The following is a 20628-nucleotide window of genomic DNA, read 5'->3' on the forward strand; positions in this document are numbered from 1 at the left end:
ACATAAGTGTCTTAGTCATTAGATATACTTGAATGATAATATGCATGCAGACATACGTATCTTAGACATTAGATATACTTGAATGATAATATGCATGCAGACATAAGTATCTTAGGCATTAGATATACTTGAATGATATATGCATGCAGACATAAGTATCTTAGACATTGATATCTATCAACATGACATCAGTGTCTTATGTAATATATGTCCAAAAGATGCAAGGTTGTGTGGGACATATGAAAATAGAGAAGGGGTAGTGCTTAACTTATAGCCAGTTACATACATCAATGTGCAGGAATTCCTTCATCTGATAATGGGACTAGAAGTAGCTCTGAAATGTTAACCATAAATAGTTTCAAATGTTTATGTTCTGCAAACTCCAAATATGAAATCAAAGACATTACACATTTTATTTGCATCCAAAACATCAAACAATACTGTGAATAATTACTCCGTCTATTACATTATAGCCAAAAATCCTGTATTTTGGTGTCATCACACTATAAAATCTTAAGATTTTCAACAGATGTTCTCTTCACTGTCAACTAACCTCAAACTTGTTAGGCAAAGCATCTCTCCGTGACCCAGTTCTTCTGCGCAGCTGGGAAATCGTGACTTCTTTCCAATAACCAACATCAATCTAAATGCCGATATTTTGGGGAGGTGGGCGGGACTACTCCTGATGTAATGGAGGTAGTATTCTTAGAATTATTCACAATAATAACTATTGTTAAAATATATTCCTTCGAATACCCTACCTCTATTACATGTTAGCCAGTATACACAAGAGGGATCGGTAGAGCTATCCTAGATAGCAGTGAGATATCAACACTTATTACCCACGTGGTGAAGATACAGGTGGTAAGATACTAAATCCCTACGTCACATGTGTGTCGTACAAGGTTGACCTTGTGTTATTCATTTTGATTGGATAACCGTGTCCTCTGTCATACCGGGACTACTTTATTCATTCACAAAAAATCGTGAGACATCATTCATTTTGCAACAACAAGGCAGAAATGAAGCAATCTCATGAGAGCGAGAGGTATTTACAAACACTTTATAAAACCCAACAAGATAGTCACATGCATCAAATTTGGTTTACATTCCATATAAGTTATGCATAGAGCTTCTACAGACATTATAAAATCGATCTATATCCATTTACATTGTACATGATACGACTACCAATCAATAGATCGGGAGTCCTCATGAGCGAGACGCGCCCGACCACTTTCATTTTGATTTAACATAAAAGGATAAGCATGGTGATATGAAGTCAGTTCAAACCATCTGGACAGATATCTAGACCTACGTTTGATGCTACAGTTGTGCCATCTGTCCCATTCAGAGCGTATTTTGTGGCACTGTTTCGGGCGTTGTTTGTTTACGACTACACGACCAGATCACTCAAACTGAACATTTCCGATACAAATCATTTTAAAATTCCACAGAAGTGTGACTGATTTCTCATAATGTGGCCCAAAATATCCCAAATGTGAATGATAACATTCCCTATCACTAGTGTAAAACGCTGTGAGTAGATCACTGTTGTCTTTTCTTATTCCCGTGGTGACTTTGCCCTTCGCTCGATGCTGTCACTGACATGCAAGCAGACTTGAGTTAGTTGATTTTTCACGTCTTCAGTGTAGGGTGGTAAGGTTAACATGAATGTCTTTGGCGAACACTCTCATTTCCCTCTTCCAAAATGGAAGGGACATAATATATATTTAGCTGATAGATCAAGGAAACCGAACCATTTTGAATGCACAGACGGCACCCCTGCAGTTCGAGTGATTGAATGTTGGTCCAATATTCAAAGCGCAACGCTAATGGTACTTTTCAAATTTTCTTATAGGTGTCCTGCGTACTAACAACATGGCGCTTGAATTACCATAAGTTGAAGAAATTCTTCCAAAAGGATCTTGAGCATCAGTGCTGTTATATTTGCCAACACAACTGCAGGTGCATGTTGTTAATGCGTATACATAGAAATGTCAACAATGCCCATATATGAGCATATATCAATATTCATGCGCAACCAGATTTTGCAACCGGTTTCAGTCTGTATCAGTTTCAGTCAACGAATGAAAATTGTTATGTATTTACACTTAAATATATATTTAACACGGGTAATAAATAAAATACCACACTCATTCTCGTTAGATACCCTTTTTATGAAACTTGTGAACTTTCAGTGGTATCTGACCTCACTTTAGCTTGGTTAGATACCATAGAAAGTCTCCTTGTTTCGTAAAAATGGTATCTAATGAGAATGAGTGTAGTATTCTCTATATAGAAACATTGGGAAAATGCACAATATCTGATACTTCCACTGACAATACTGTTTTAATGCCACTTCTATTACGTCACCTCTCCTGATATGACATCTCTTCTGGGTCAAATGACATCACCTCCATTTCTGTGGATGATCTCCTCAGGTTCCTATGATGTCACTTCTGGTTTCCTGACATCACTTCCTTTTTATGATGTCACTTCCGGTTAAGTTGCAGTCACATCTGGCCATGACAACGCTTAGTACTGCCATCACTTCTAATGGACCGTAGATCACCTCCAGGGCTTCTAATGTGAGTCCTGCTGTTAACCTATGATCTGTCCCACTACAAGCTGACAAATGATCAAAAGGCTAACCTACCAGCCAAGCTTGTAGTTGCTGGATTCTCCGGCACGCCCAAAACCCAAACACTCCACCCCACCCGCTACTTTTTTCTCAGAAAGAAAGGTGATCTGAGCTACTATCAAACTGTCACCTGAGCAGCCACAAAAGGCCACAGGGAATATAGCCCTTCAAGATCTGGTTGAATATCATGCAAGTAAAGATTTGTGAATGGCTTGTTCAACTGAGACCAATTTTCACAACAGTAAATTGGTTGATGAGGCTCTTATCTCTTATCTCAGTTACCAAAGACTGGCATGGAGAGCTGTGCATGGCGGTAGCTGTCAGATATAGTGGTCTTCAGTCATCCTAAATATTGTGGGCATCATGAAGGCCTTCTGTCTGAATACATTTTGCAGGAGATGAAAAGTCCATGTGTCATCCCACAACTTACTGCACATCATTTGAATCAGAGGCGTCAGAAATGTAGGGTACGTCAGTACTGGATAATCAATGTTGGGTTTATGTCATATATTCTGACAAATCAAGGTTCCATGACCAAAGGAATTTAGTTTAGAGACGACCAAATGAGCATTTTATGGACGTTAACATTATACAGCATTATGGTTTTGGGGGCGGGTCCATTATGGTGTGGGGTGGTATCACAATGACTTTCAAGATCATAATGCACATGCTCATTGTGTCAGGATTGTGACCCAGTTCTTCCTACAGCAAAACATAAAGGTTATTCCATGGCCAGCACTCAGTCCTGACCTTTCTCCATTGAACACATCTGGGATGTCATTGGCAGACGTGTATGTCAACATCAAAATCCACTGATGGGTGGAACAACATGAGTAAAGCTGACATTGGTCGACTCATCAGGAGCACGCCTCCAACATTTCATGCATGTCTGGCCAACAGAGATGGTTTTAATGCATTTTAGTGACATATTTTGAATTTGACCCCAGACCTCTTTAACGACTTGGTGCCACCATCCCTTTACACCAACCATCAGAACCCATTTAGATCAGATCGCGTACTCCCCAGAAGATATGATCATAGCATTTCCACTTGGGGTAGTTATCCTTGTGAACCATGGTGCTACCAAATTGGAGAATTTGAGACTCGTACCTCTGTGTGTTGACTGTGAAACAATGATACTTTAAGCAACACAGATGAATGGGTATATGAAGATATGAGTCCTGAAGGTGATTAACCAGTCTTCCATTCTGAGAGTGGTTCTTACCTTCATTACTGAACTTGGGCAGACAAACGAGGTAGTCTTTGTTGAGGAACTTTCAAGTCTATTATCATAGGCATGTCTGACATATTGTTTTTTAGCACTAGGAAGACAGGAATAAAACCCTGTCGGGATATCTGAGAACTTCAGTGCACAAATTGCTCCCTTGTCTAGAAGAGATAGTAGTTGATAATTGAGATCTATAATCAAAGTCAGGTCGATATAGTTTCATTGAACTTGTGCTGCTTTGACAGGCCTGCCTCCCCTTCTATGACTTTATTGATTTCAAGAGTAGAGAAGGGGTGAGACGATCTCTACTTTCATGAAGGGGATAGAAAAGAAACCCTTCTTAATGTAAAGTGTCTCCTCTGGAATGATCGCAATGTTGCCTTGACAACTTGTTGGTTGCTTATGTGCCTTTGTAGCAAGGTTGATGTTTGAAACCTGTAATCTTTCCGCTGTATCCTGTCAAACTTCTTCTACCACCTTGGAAGTTCCTGGTTGAAGAAGACCGGCGAAATGATGAGACAGACTTCTTGGTAGGCTCTTATATACATGTACAGTCCATTGCAAGGAGATGTTCCCCTGTGGTATCAGCATCATCCACATTTGGGCAGATAGAATATCTTGCATCTTCATAATGCTCTTCAAAGCACTGTGGACAAAGCTTACTTCACCAAATATCATATTAATGAGCATATCTCCTAGCATGTCATAGTTCTGATGAAGATGTTGTAAGAAGTGGCGCAATCCTGACGTAAACCAGTTGATGTATGAGCCAACCTCGATCATTTCTCTGTTAGCTACTCCCGTATCTTTAAACTTGGACACTTGATATTACAAGCTTGTAGTAATCATCATCATCAGTGGAAGGGAGCTCTGAGAGCAACGAGTGCATCTTGTTTGTGCACTTCTACATCAAATGTATCAGCAATTTGTCATCAAACTTAACCTGCTGATGCTCTCATTAGCCTGTTTAACGACCTGCTCTGTGTAGCTAGGCCACAGCAGAGTATGGTACTTGATGGAAGAAGGTGCTGTTTCTGCAAACTCTGGTCACTCAAGCCTGTGGGGTGACAGCTCTTCGTATTCACTGGGTCATGCCTGAAACTTGTCGATCGGAGCTGATTCTGCTTCGCAACTTCCCTTTGACAGCCAACTGGTAGGTTGAAAACCTTGGTCACATGGTAATGTTTTGTCTCTGCCTGTTGATTGGCATGCAAACAGCCTCTCTGCACAGTCAGCCAACAGCGATCAGTGAACATGAGTAGACGATGGATGACACTAGAGGGGGAGTGTCCTTGCTCCCACAATACGTTATGCCTCTAATCAACCAGGTTAGTACTATTTAGTAATGGTCTGTTAAGTTTAGAAAACATAATGAACTACAGTGTGATAACGCTACTGAAAACATGTGTGTCATAAAAGTTTTCAGTGTTGATCCCAGGACACACAGGAAGCTGCCTAGAAGCACTGGGGCACGGAGAGACTGTTTTCTTAACAAGTTAGAGGATAGCTGGCAGTGAAAAGGACATGTGTTGGAAATCGTACGATTTTATAGTGTGATGACAGACAAAGTACAGGATTAATGGCTATGATGTACTAGAAGTATTTGAAGGAATTATGCTATTTAAGGCTGATAATATTCATTAGATATAAACCTATCAAGGCATCAGGATATATATATACAAAACAACAGGTTTCATAGAACAGAATTCTGGTTCTTCATGATGTGGACAGGCATCGTCTTCTTAGAAAGCTTACCACCCTCCCTGAAACAGGATTAACATGTTTATTCATGGTAGAATGGAGACATGTATAAAACATATATTACACACATCGTTCATGACTTGAAAATGGCTGCATTTATTGTCAAACATTCAGGCCTATCTGATTTTGTTGAAAGTTTGGGGGTGGGTCCCTCATCATGCATGACCAGAATATACCAGAGCAAAGATATTTGTTGTGTCCACTAGTAAGCAATGGTAAAACTGTTAAGTTTTAAAAGTTATCTTCTTTATGTTTCTGAGGCACAAAGTTGGAGCTGGGTTCATTTCGGTGAACTTTTGCATTTCCCTGGCAACAAGGTCCAAAAAAGGGAAGGGTTTCCTTTAGAGCATAACTCTTAAAACATCAATTTTGTAATTGTTTAGCTGTTTTGATTCTTGGGGGATGATTTGTGATAGAAATATTCAGAAAAATATTACATATTGTAACATTAGTGTCAACCAACTTCTAAATGAAAAGTTGTACCTACTGAAAACTAGTAAAATCCTAAAAAAAATCTATATTTGTATACATCATGCATTTACTGCTTGTTCTTGACAGAGAAAAAGCTGCATGATTCAAAATTAGTAGTGTAATGGCACGGTGAATTCCTTACCTGCATGCCCCTATGGCACACTTAATTTATCGATGAAAGTGACTGACGAGTTTTTCTGTTGATAATTATGACTCGTATGTAAAAATAATGTTTAGAAATAGGTGCGAAAACAAATTGAATTTACTTTTTGGAAAATGATGATCAACACGATTTAACTCTTTCAACACTGTAGGCCGGTACACCGGCCAAGAAGCCTCGAGTCCTCAGACACCGCAGGCCAATAGACCAGCAAAGCTGTAGTCACGTCAAAATAGTATATAATTTTATGAACCTACCTGTCATATCAATCATTTATTAAATCTTATCACATTTCACAATGTCTAAAATACGTATTCCATTTCAATTTGTCATTATTTATCCATAAATTAAAAGAGTATTCACTAGATCTATTTTCCACAATGTTATTGAAAATAAAATTCTCGGACACTTCGTCAACGGGTCAACATCGAACATGTCAAAGAGCAAAATAAAGGCCTGTCAAGCAAATCTTGTAGCAGATTTCGCCCAGAAAGCATCATTAGGAATAATTTTTTTATCCAATAACATGGCATGTTACAAATAGACTCTAGGTGAGGTTACTATCGTGTAGATGATAAAATAAGCTTTCTGATGGTGTGTCACATGGCAGTCTTCGACGCACATGTTATTCATACGATGCTTCGAAAACAGAGGTATTTCTTCATGTTACTGAGTGGACAGACACTGTTATCAGGAAAATGATGACAGATATTATTCATAATTCTTTTTAAAATAATTTTCCGATTACGTAAACAATGAAAATAAAAAAAGACATAGGTCAAATTTTTGCTTCCTCGGTCCTTAATCTGGATGTTATGAATGTGTTAGGCTGAAAAAAAGAAGAATTGGTTTTCAGGCAATAGCTTTTTAAAAAATATCGTGCGGGTGAGCGGCTTTTTTCTGGGGGGGGGGGGGGGGGGGTTGTGTGTGTACAAACTATGAAAAATCCAAATCCGTATATCGCTGTGTTAAAGGCGATTTTTTCATAACTGAAATTAGGAGGCTTTCAAAGGGGGGTGGGGGTCGTCTTATACACAGGGTTGAAGGGTTATTTTTTTAATTTTTCTTTTCCCCAACACAAACACATTACTGTGAGCACGCAACACTAGAAATACCATGTCAGCAAATCCTTGCTGAAGTACGCAAATTAATCATGTAATTACACTGTCTGGTTGTAAAAAGAGTTCATAATATTTCTGGATTTATATTTGTAATCTATTTTATTAATTTATCCAAAATTTCATTCAATATTGTTTCGATTCATTTTAGCGAAATTGTATGTGAAGTGATCGGAAGATCACATAACTCACTGTTATTTACAGCAACCATGGCCATATTAGCGCTATTGGCGCCTTGAAATGAACTTTAGTGGATAGAGAATGGATATATATATCCTAAATGCCATACATTGAATCACTGAAAGTCATATTTGTCCCGCGGCGGCGGGAGCATTGATGGTGATGTGTCAAATTCTTCCATACCAAAAAATATTCGGCAATAGCGATCAGCTGTACCAATGTGCGACGCTTATGGTTGTTAATTTATTTCACATGTATATAGTAAAGCTACAACTTACATGATATTGGAATAAATTATTCCTGATAAAATAATAGTTCAGATACATTTCTTCCGCTCATTGGGTAAAAATTCTTTAAAGTTATTTTAGTGGGTAATTTTTTACCGAATCACCGGTAGATTCCGAGAAACATGTGTACAGCTGATTGCTTCTTCCGGCTTAGTTTGCGAGACAAGACACACGGTCATCCTAATCTAAACATATAAAACAAAGCCAATCAGAACAGGAAATACAATTTAATCGGTAAATCATCATGTCTAGTGATGTTTTATCTCAAATTTCATTTGTATTGGCCAAGTTTAATTAATTCAAAGACGTAGATATATATATATATTTATATTGTAGAAATGTCTTTGATTAATTGTTATAATCTGTTCATTTTTCTGAATTTGCTGAAGGGATACAATGTTATTTTTTCTGCAGAGGACAGACACGTTTTTATTGCAAATTTAGTGCTTTATTCCGATTCGCTTTACAGACAGGGTATATAAATTAGCATTTCCCACTTATTTTACGAGACAAATACACATGTAATTGTAAATCTTAACCATTGCGTATGAAACATTGTCCTGCATACAGTACCCAAATACTATTGAATTTGTAAATCATCATGTCTGGTGATGTTTTATTGGAAATTTCATGTTTTCATTGACCAAATTTGCAAACAGCAAAACAAGCACACAAACTTGAATTGCCGCCACGAACATAACACACGAGCTGCGCAGTAAAGCAGTGCGCATGGAAAGGGTTAAGGATTGTTTTGGTATTGAAAATGGAAATAAAAACAAAATGTGTGGCGTACTTTGTGATGATGCGGCTGTGCCTGAGAACCAACAATATTTATTTTTAGCCTTAGCTTATTTTTTTAATTTACAACAAACTTACTTAAGTTGTAAATGCATTATTTAAATAGTGTGAAAAGCATAACTTTTATATGTATAAACAGTAGGATTAGACCTTTCAAATGGTGTATAGCATGTAGTAGCAAAGATGTTTAACAAGCAGATAGGCTGAAATCCCAGAGGCTGTTAAAGTTGATGACTGTGGCTCAGTGCAAAGTTCCCTTAAAGGAAGATTATATGACCCAAAGGCAGCCATTGCCTATGGCATACAGGGGTGAAGAGGGCCAGGGCCCTATGGACCCAGAACAGCTACAACTGTAACAGATAAGTGCACAGCTACTACCAGTAGCTCATAAATCTTTGGACTATTATAATTGGTATTAACTAAGATTCAAAGATAATGAGTAACCAGAGTGATGTGTGTTTGAATTTTCTGATGTGATGGCACACTTAATTTGGCATAACTGTGCCCATTAGCACACTTGAAAGAAATTTAATTTCGAACCCTGAGCTATGTGAGTTCTTGTAGAAGAAGTTGTTCCAACTGGTTGTGTGGCTAACCCTATCACACAGCCTATATCACATTACTGGGTGGGCCACTTTAGACAAAGTAATGCAGGATAAGTATACAAATATAAAAAATATGTAGGATTTTAAAAGATGTTTTAACTTATCCTGCATTACTCCTTAATGCATCTTTATCTGACGGCACAGTGGAGGGCATACCTTCAGATGTAATCTTAAGCAAACTCTCCATAGACTCCAACCAATCAGTAACAGTGATGTCTGGCATCTAGTGACCATTCCTGTTTGCAGGTGTGCAGGTGTGCATGATGTCTTGGTATCATTGCAGTTATAGAAATTAAACCCAGTTAAAGTCTTAAACTGACGTACTGAGCCAATGCATGCAGTCTGGGGTGACACGCACCAGAGAGGTCAAAAGGTTGGCTCTGGACATGTAGAAGCATCAATGGCGTCTTGTGGCAGTGACCAGCTAAGCAACCACCAAAGGGCAAAAACTGTGGACTCCTTCCACGTCTTCTGGCACAACGTCTCGCAAGTAGTGACTGGCAAAGACTTTGTCTAAGCACCAGAAGCAGCCTTCCACAATTGTGTGGATGGAGCAATTACTGTGAAGCGCCATGGTAGAGGCGACCGCCTGAATCTAATGGGCGTTGTTGGCCCTCAGAGGATACAGTACAGCAGCCTCATAGGCCTGAAGAATGATGGCGCGAAGCCATAGGGCAATCCTGTTGCGACTGACTTCCACCTCTCATGTCGTAGATATCGCGATGAAAAGGCGGCGACGTTGGTTCCTGACTGACAACTGACAACCATTGGACCATTCGTTAAGGTATGTGTTCTTTTCTTTTACCCTTAAAATAAGTTTGACAACCAGTGCGGCACTATCGACATATATTCATATTCTCAGTGGACAGTGTTTTATGATTATGTAGGATGTGTTACTTGTTTCTGTGATGTAAGATTATTTATGAAGATGCAACTACTAATAGGTAGGCCAAATTACTCAACTTAACATGTTAGTCTGTTACCTGACAGCATGAGCAGTGTCATGAAAGCCGTGCCTTTGACAGTTTGAATAGACATTAAATTAGACAAGATTTTGAGGATGAAATTTGGAAAATCTACGCTTGGTATAATTATATAAACGTGAAATTTATTTTAGTAAATTGTATTTATTTACTTTTATAGTAATTATAGTACTTAATAAACCAGCCACTTAAAATCTAATATGCATCATATTTGTTCATATTTATTCCTTTAATTAAATAAATAATTTTACATCAAGAAACTTGTTAGTTATAAGTAGAAATATTTTTTACATTTTTTTTATGAAGGTGACAATTGGGTGTTATGCAATGTAGAAAGCATGTGCATAAATTGTTGTGTAATTAACAAAATTAGTTTGTATATTAAATGTGAAATTGCACTAAAATTTTACTCTCTACCACATGTACAGGATGACTGTATGGAAGTTAAGATGACAGAAATTAACAAGAAAGACACACAAAAAAGACCCCACCCTCATAAAAAAAATAAAATGTCTATCATAAACATAAAAAAGTTATAGTGTTATAGTGTCACAAGTCATTCAATAGTTAATCAAATAACCATGATAGCAAGGCAATACATTATATTGATTACTATTGCCCTCTCTCAAAATGTGAGTTATCTGTCCATATGGACGATGTTACCATACAGGGAAAATGGTCCTCCCAAGAGAAAGAGTTACACATCAATTGTCTAGAAATGAGAGCGATATATCTAGCCTTAGAAGCATGGCAAGATCGTTTACACCACTCGTCAGTGAAGATCGCTACAGACAACTCGACCGTGGTCGCTTACATACAGCATCAAGGGGGCACAAAGTCTCAGCCTTTACTGAAGGAGGTTACACGCTTATATGCCTTGGTAGACTCAGTGAGTTGCAGAATCGAAGTGAGACATATACCGGGCAAGCTAAATATCCTTGCAGATTACCTATCCCAGAAAAACAAGATGGTATCCCACGGAATGGTCACTACATCCCGAAGTATTCAAGTGGATAACCCACCTATGGGATACTCCAAACCTAGATCTATTCGCCACATGTCTTAACAACAAACTACCAGTCTATGTCAGCTAGCCCCGTACCAGACCCGTTAGCTCTCCAGGTCGACACTCTATCCATGGAATGGGAGGTAATATTTGCGTACGCCTTTCGCCCATGGGCTCTCCTAGACAGAGTACTGAAGAAAACAGAGGAAACAAACTGTGTCATAATCCTCATAGCCCCGGCATGGCCGAACAGGGCTTGGTTTCCAAGGTTACTACAACTCCTAGTGGAAGAACCTCTGAAACTCCCAGTATGTCACGACCTATTGAGACAACCAAAAACGGACATATTTTACGTCCGCCTCGACAACCTCCATCTTCACGCTTGGAAGTTATCTCGAATAAAATGCAAGCCGCCGGTTACTCTAAATCAGCTGCACGAAGAGTGGCAAGCTCATTGAGACCAGCATCATCTGCCCTATACAATAACAGATGGGACAAGTTTGTCGAGGCAAGAATGAGAAAGCAGTTAAACGGGGAAATAACGATACCTATAGTGGCTGAATTCTTGCTCTATCTCAGTCCTCATAATAATCTGATTCAGCATGACTGTGCGCGTGTCTGCTGCGCGTGTCTGCTGCGCGAGGATGCCCTGTCATATTCAGCCTTAGATATCTTTTGAATCTCGGGTTGTGCGACGGATTATTTTAGATATGAGATTTCATGAGACATTGATTGCATACGTTTGTCAATCATTACAGATATGGAATTAGTTATTTTTTCTGTGAACTCATCTAAGTTAAAGGGGGAACGTGGCATACAGTGGAAATCGGTTCCTTCTTCCTGAAGCTGAACAGTTGGTTGGTCGATGTGGCTGGCTTGGTTGGAGATCATACGGTAAGTTGAGCAGCTGGACGGTCGGTACGGAGTCCATGCTGTAGCCATACCGTGTCCTAACAGTCTGCTGGCTGGACAGTTGGTCAGTCAGCTGGATTGCCGTGGGTGGATGGCTGGTCCTTGGCCCGTACAGTATTGTCTCACAGTAGGGAAAAGTCTGCTGGCTTATACAGGGCTGGTTGGATGGCTGACCGTACTGCTCAGCTGGCTGGTCGGTACAGTCGACTGGGGTAGGCCCTACAGCTGTGTGCATTGACAGATGGCAGTCCCCCATGTGGTCTCGTGACCGGGAGACTTATCTTCGCCAGAGCTGTCTCATTTGCACTCTTCATATTCTCCAGTTCTTCGTCCGTCTTGGCGGACTTCAAAGATATTCTTCATCATCTTCTGCTGTTCACTAAAATGTTGTTGAATTAGACTCATGGAGAATGCAGGAGATGGTTGATCAACTGGAGTGGGAGGAGCTGGTGAGGAAGCCGATGTCTCGGCTGTGATGTCCTCCACCTGTACCCAATGACACAACTTCAAAGAATTTTGATGCAATGGTCGGAAGAAATTGTATCTGAAATTATTATTTCATCAAGAATAATATTTTCCAATATCATGTTATTTTAGTTGCAGCTTTCACTATTTACGAGGGGCGTTCAATAAGTTTTGCAACTTCAATATGAGACAAAGTTGCAGAATATTTTTTGCACTTTTATTTTTCAATATAATCTCCATTCACCTCGATACACTTATTCCATTTGTCCTTCAAGCTTTTAATACCACTTTTATAGAAATCCGCTGATTGGCCCTCTAACCACATCTCTATGGCAGCCTTATGTCCTCGTGATCCTGGAAGTGTCTTCCACGTAGGGCAGATTTCATTTGCCGAAACAGGAAAAAGTCACTGGGGGCTGGCTAAGTCTGGGCTGTAGGGTGGGTGATTTAACTGTTCGAATCCACATTCACATATGGCGGCCTATGCAATTCTTGACTTGTGAACCGAAGCGTTGTCATGCAAAAGTAGAATACCACGTGTTAACATCCCACAGCGTTTCTGCGAATTGATTTTTGCAATTCTTTATGACACGTGTCAACCTGATGTTATGACAAGTGTCACACCTGCCACAGGTTGACATTGATTGTGTAAACACAAATGCCCAAGTTGCAAAACTTATTGAACACCGCTCGTATTTTTAAAATTATAAGACCCATAAGCGTAGCGCTTTGGTACAGGAGATTGCTATTGCAGGATATTTTTACGTATGGAGCAATTTGACTGGTCACCCTTGCCACTTTACCATTCTTCATGTATTTCGATTGCGAAAACGTTATGTTGACATTGAATACCGGTGGTCAAGCTGCCTCAAATATGACTTTTAAGGAGTCAAAGTATGGCATTTATGATATTTGTACCCATTCTTTTGCAACGAAACTTTGTTTCAAGGCGTCAAATTACGGTAGTCTGACAGCGGTTGCTGTCAATAATGGTGAGTTGTGCGATCTACTGATTGCTTCGCTGAAACTAGTGCAAACATTATTGAATGAAATTTTGCAAAATATATTTAAAACAAAAGTCCAGATAAACAATGAACACCTTTTTATAACCAGATTGTATCATAATGGGATTAAATAGCGTACTTCAGTTTGGGTTTGTTGACAGGTGTTTCCAGTGTTATGTGATACTGGTGATCAGCTGATTTTTTTTAGATGGGGTAAATATCGTGTCATTGGAAAAATTGAGTTTATTAAGTAAATTTTGGGAGCCATGCTTTACTGTGCGCTATAACCGAGTTAGCGCCATATTGAAGAGCGCAATAACGAAGGAACACAGTATTAGCATACAAAGGCAACTTTCGGGGATAGCAGTAGGTTTATTCCCATTCTAATTCTAACTTTAACATACAATATTATAGCCTGTTTTGTTTATTGTTACAACTCTAAAGATACTGACAAGATGCATTTCACATTTTTGTTTGATTTCTGTGCAGGGAAAAGAAGTGCCACAAGTCATTGTATTCAAAACAACAAAATGTGACTTATCAAACTATTTATTCTGAACAAGCAGGGTTATGTTCCAAATAATTTTATATTTGTTTTGAATTGTAACATGCTTGTTCCACTTTGTGACAAGTCGTAAACGTATTTGGAAAAAACGTGAGTGTGGTCAACAGTAACATAGTCAACAGATAATTTCAACTCATTCCTCTGTGGACATATTCAACATATCAACATGTCACCTGACTATACTAAATGTGGGCAAGACCAACTAGAAAATGATGAAACTTTGAATTGCTTTTGATGAGAATTGGGAATATACCTATTATATACCTAGCCAACAAGCAACCTGATGCTGTAACACATTGAAGACTTTATTCTAGATTTAGACCTCGATTTTTTTAGAGTTTTAAGAGTTCTTTCTGAAAACAGGAAGTTCTATTTGCCAATATTTGAGTCACATTTTCCATTGATTATTGTTGCTTCTGCTAATCTGACAAAACAATGTTGTAGCTATGTATACTTTACTTATATCTCTGGGCAGAAATCCTCATAATGTAGTAAATAAGAGTGGAGCTTTGTTGTTTTGTTTTGAACTTTCTGAACACAACAGTTGATTCAAGTGTATAGTGTATTCTTAACCAAAAATATAGTAAGCATATTCACTAAATTTAATCAAGATAGGATGTGTAAACAAGATTGAGCAAAATTTAATGTTAGCGGCCCACTGGGGCATAGTCCATGACAAGTGAGTGAGTGAGTGTTTGTTTATAGTCCAAAGCGGCTTTTAGCAATATTCCCACAATATCACGTGGGGAACATCCGAAATGGGCTTCACACATTGTACCCATGTGGGGAATTGAACTCAGGTCTTCGCCGTGACGAGCAAACACTACCCCAAGACCACTAGTCCATGATGAGAAGGCTATATATATATGAACAGATACTGATGTATACGGGCGGTCGGTTAGCCTAGTGGTTAAAGCGTTCGCTCGTCACGCCGAAGACCAGGGTTCGATTCCTGACATGGGTACAATGTGTGAAGCCCATTTCTGGTGTCCCCCGCCGTGATATTGCTGGAACATTGCTAAAAGCGGCGTAAAATCAAACTCACTCACTCACTGATGTATAAGACCTATATGGAAGCATTTTCAGTGTATGGACCTAATCAAGCACATGGTGGCCCAGAACTCCCGCTGTACTTACTACTGCAGTGATAGGAAATGGCACTCTTCAAAGTCTATCAGACAGTTCTTAAACAAGAAGAAAAAACATGTCCTGTCTGGATGGGTTAACAAGGAAATGCGAGTATCTGACGAAGTGAGTGACATTTGTATGGGCTGTCAGTGTGCTATGGATGAACGACTGCGGGTTGACAACAAGATTTGCCTAAATTTCCAACAGGGAAATAAGTCTACATAAGTAAAGAGGTTGTATTAATGCTATAGTATTATGTTCCCTCAATTAAGATACATATTGTTTGTGAATTAAGGAACATTCTTATTCAAAAGGCACATGCATGTGTCGTTTTTATCATTGTATTTAGATCTAAGTATAAAGATTCCAAATTTGATGCATCAGTGACAAAAATTATGTCCGATGTAATTCCTTATTTTGACTTGTAGCATATGTTCCCGTTTGCACTTTTATTATTAGGTACAACAAAATTATTTTTGGGCAAAATTGTGTAAAATCTAACTTTTTTGCTTTGCAGTAAGTAAGTGACTTGGTGCTAATCATTTGGTTTCTGAATACTACAAAGAAACAATATCATATTGGTTTTGCAATGTTCAAGTGCATGAGTGAGTTAATATTTAAGGTCATATCGGCAATATGTAAGCCACAGCAATGTTCAAGAAAAATAATCATTTTATCACGTAAATATAACTAACAGCTAGCAGAAACTTACCTGGTTAGTTCGTCCCTTGCTTGCAACAGACCTTCCAACACCTCGGCTGCCTGTAGTGCACACAATAACATGGTTGCTATCAGATTTGTAATCAACTATATTTTGCAGGTAATTATATACTGGTAGAGGATTCTCACATGAGGTAGAATGTTGTCCCTAGCACCCCATTGCTTGTCGTGAGAGGTGACTAATTTTGGACAGGTTCTGTGATTTGGTAGATGGCATGTCAACAACAAATTGGGTGACTGTTCATAATATCAATCACTGGAATGTCTGATCCACACCACTCGATTATGTACATTCTGCCATCTTTCAGAAAACTGCTAAGTGCATGCACTTTCATCACAAATTTGCAAATCCACTATTCACTTGTAAAACACTAACAACGTAATCATTGCCTGTGTGCAATCTGCATGTGAAACATGAACACAAGGCCTATAAAAGCATAAAAATACATAGTTTTTGTTTACCTGTCTATTTTATCTAGGTGACTATACAACAGCAAACACATGCTGCATCTGAGGGAAGTAGGAGGAAAAAAATTGGGTGCCTTAAAACAGGTGAATCCAGGTTGGCCATTGCCAGGGCGTTTCATGCATCCCCAAGCATCATAGTGAGTGAGTGAGTGAGTTGGGTTTAACGCAGCTTTTAACAGTATTCCAGTTATATCACAGCGTATCAGCTTAATGTTGGAGGAAAGCCCGAAGTGATGCAGGTCTCAGACATTTACCACTCCGCTGAAACCCACATCCACAGGTATGGTACTAACAAACCTAGAAACATAATCATGGCGAACTGGGATTCAAACCCACAATCATAGGTTTCTGTCCCAAGGGTGCATGGAATCATTACCAACTCCAAGGGACAACATGTTACTTTTCCAAATCCAGTGTGGCTTCATGTGCCCCAACCATGGCCTTGGACTGTTACATCCAGGTTTGTCACCAATGGCAAAGGTCCCACACAGCAACCTCTACAGCATCCGCCATACCAAGTTTGCATAGAATATCAGTCTAGATGGTGAGGAACCATCAATGTTAGGCAAGTCTTTGAACAAGACAGCCTGTTTGATGTGTCTTTTTAATGGACCAGCATCACCAACTATGTCAGTGGTGTTGTGTCCACAGTGTGGCTTCACCAGCAATAGAAAACTGTGTGGTTCAGTGATGCATCATATTTTTTGCTTCGTGTCCAGATGGAAGATGTTTCTTGTAAAGACATAAACATTTAGTATTTGCCCCAAACTGAATACAGGAAGTTGATAGATTTGGTGGAACTTGTGTGATGGTGTGGCCAGCAATCTCAAACAATGGTAGGACGAACAGTGTTTACGTTGAGGGCATCTTAAAGGGGCACTGATCTAACGCAATTCCCCGGGACTGGTTGTTGCTTTTGTTATTGTTTTTTCCCAGTGAGTACCCGGATGTATAGCAGAAATCTAGACTAGTTCGCGACCTCTGCTGTGCCATTCGTAAGCGCATTATTCACTTTTATGGGTAGTAATAAGGGCGTATGGTCACATTGATCAACAAAATGAAATACAGTTTTCGAGATAATAAGGAAATGTAGGTATCTTTGTGGGTAGCAACGGTAATGGTGACGAAGTTTTGATAAGTCACTTGCTTGGTAATTTTGCGATTTTCGTTTACACTATTTTGACTGGCAACACAAAGTAAATATTTCACCTGAGCATTGCTTTTTTTATAGTGTGTATATTTTTTTACCGTCAAAATGTGTAACATTTTCAAATTTATTAAACGCCTAAATATTCAGTTATTTTACAAAGGGACTGAAAAACATTTCCATCTGTATGATTATGATAACGAATTCCAAACATTTTGATGTTTTATGTCATCACCAAGAGACTGAAAATGTAACGTTGAAAAGTACATTTCTATGTTGTTTGGCTTCTAATCCCACATAATAATCTGTTGTGATGTTTGTAGGCCCTTTTGATCGTCTTAATCAATCTGGACAGATTTTTTAGTCAAAATGAAATATTTACACATTTTATAAATTGCCTGAGAGAATCACATTTTACAAATTGACGGTAATATATACAAGCTTACAAAGGAAAAGACCTGTGAAACAACATCTATCGCGCATTGAAGAATTTCCCAACCAAGACGTAAAGAAACAAGGACGAATCGGTTCAATGCTACAGCAAATGAAGAAAAACAAAATGCAAATACCATAATTACAACCTACCCAATTTATGTGTATAAATTTTAGGGAGCTTCCTTGTTCGAGGAATGTATCCGTGAATATCCATACAAAGGAAAAATATCCCACTCGTCTGCAGCTGTACAAAGAAACTTAATCGATGTCACATGTCTCTGTAACAATCAAATATTTTAAAAGATACATATCGTTTCGGGATATTATAACCCGTGTTCGTTTCTCAACTGATCACTTGGGTTGTTTCAGGTGTTTCACACAGGTGTCATGTCTCAAGGGTCAGCTGAGAAAGCCCACGTGACAACTATTTTCATAACGTCCACGGTTCCTAAAAAATCCATTGAGTGATAGATAACAATGACCAATCAATCAACATATTATCAGTTAACCCTATGAACAAAGTAATTTGTTTTTACATCGGCACTTCACGCAATGATATAAGTGTATTCCCTTTGTTTTAGTAAACCTACACATGTAAATACTCACTTTTGACATATCCACTGTGCAAGATAACAGTGATTAATCAATCAACGTATTTTCTGTTAATCCTTTGATGACTAGGAACGATCCGTTGATTTACCAAAAAATGTAAATCAACTGATCATTCACCTCTTGCTGGTCTGCCACGTGCATATTACATAACACACATTTCACCTCACTTCAAACCTGGATTTAGATTGAATAATTACCCCAGACACAATAAATGCCAAATGGGAACCTTCCTCAGGTAATCTAAGTGGTGCTACCACTAATTGTACCTGTAATAAATTCATTAACTGAGCATCAAGTGAATGACGACAAATACACAAGTGTAGGATTATACATGAAAACGTGGATGACAACAAGGGAGTGGTAATCGTATTAGCGACGCAATCCGAAATCCCAAAACGCTTTCACTGCATGGATACTTTTTTTAGTATTAATTTACAACCATCTGGGGTATTTCCAAATGACGAGATCCGATGAGCTCCGCCGTTCTTTTTGTCTGTTTGTTTAGGCTGAAGAAATTAATTAACATGCGCCCTTTGTCGAAATCTTTATAGATCACGATTAACCAATCAGTGTTTATACAAATATGCGTAAAACAAATATTGCGGCCAGCCTTTAAGTATATTCAGCTGTCCTTGCAGACGGTAGCCCAGTCTCTGGTCACGCTCAGTTGCATTGTGTATCATCCGGGTACTCACGGGGAAAATAACAATAACAAAGGCAACAAGATCAGTTGCGTTAGATCAGTTGACCCGTGAAGATCTGGGGTAAAATAGGTCTTCAGAAACCCATGCTTGCCGTAAAAGGCGACTATGTTTGTCGTAAAAGGTGACTAACGGGATCGGGTGGTCAGGCTCACTGACTTGGTTGATGGATGTCATCAATCCCAATTTTTGGATCTAAGGCTCATGATGTCAATCACTGGATTGTCTGATCCAGACTCGATTATTTACAGACTGCTGTCATATAGCTGGAATATTGCTGAGTGCGGCTTAAACAACAAACCAACCAACCAACTACTAGAGATTTCTGCCTTCTTATACCCCTGTTCTCTGCTTGTAAATCTGCTCACTGCTTGTCTTTAGTGAAGCTTGAGATGGTCTAGTGTGGCTTGTAAGTGTGGAACAGCAATCACATGTACAGATGTATGTAACAAATAATTTGTCTCGTTGTCATCTGGACACACAGAAAGTGAGGTGATTCCCGCCTTGCACATGCGCAGTGGCATCTCTGACGAGGGATAAGGTTTCCCTCATAACTATTAGAAATGTTGGCAGTGAAGAGGACATCTGTTGAAAATTCATTAAAATTTGTAGTGTGGTTCTCAGCATAAATAGGAATTTATGGTTATGATGTAATAGAGGTAGGGTATTCACAAGAATTAACACATTTAGAATTTGGTGCACAAATTTGCGTACATGCCAAACAACATGGATAAGTTGGTTAAATCTTTAATAGATTATTTTCCACGACAATTAGTACAACGAGCAAGCATAAGTTACGCAATATAGATAATTTGATGAAAAGGGACTGTAAAAAACTGCCGTAGACAATTAGTAATCTATCGGCAAATTTTGTAATGAGTTGAAAGTGTATTCAGTGATTTGTATATACGCAACTCAATGAACCGCCAAAGCTAGTAGTATTGAAACACACATAAAATATGCTATACATACATAGCTGAGAATTTTAAACAAATATTCTACCCTGGCAGGCAAACAATTGTAACACAATTCAAAATGGCGGGGAACAGATAGCATGTGGCAGAAAAAAAAGACAAAGTCTTTTTACGCCCACATAAATCACATACAACTTCACAACATGTTGTATGAAGGTCTAAATAAATCCAAAATGAGAGCTCTGCTGGTACAAGTCCTAGCTGTAGCGCGACAGGCAGTGATGTGAAGTGGTGACCTAGGTCACGTGAGGCCACA

The 20628-nt window shown here is 38.8% G+C and overlaps 1 protein-coding gene across 1 annotated transcript in view; it reads right to left on the reverse strand.

The window, feature by feature from the left end:
- Window positions 1-399: 399 nt before the first annotated feature.
- Window positions 400-20628, reverse strand: part of LOC124136481 (zinc finger C2HC domain-containing protein 1B-like) — a 215535-nt gene continuing 195306 nt past the window's right edge. Inside the window, exons 7-8 of the mRNA XM_046502404.2 lie at window positions 16028-16077; window positions 400-5635 (exon numbers count right to left, since the gene is read on the reverse strand). Coding sequence (XP_046358360.1) covers window positions 5624-5635; window positions 16028-16077 — 62 coding nt within the window. The 3' untranslated portion in view covers window positions 400-5623. The remainder of the gene's footprint in view (window positions 5636-16027; window positions 16078-20628) is intronic.

The sequence above is a fragment of the Haliotis rufescens genome, unplaced genomic scaffold (genome assembly GCF_023055435.1).
Source record: "Haliotis rufescens isolate VD_foot unplaced genomic scaffold, xgHalRufe1.0.p SCAF_1, whole genome shotgun sequence".
NCBI lineage: Eukaryota > Metazoa > Mollusca > Gastropoda > Lepetellida > Haliotidae > Haliotis > Haliotis rufescens.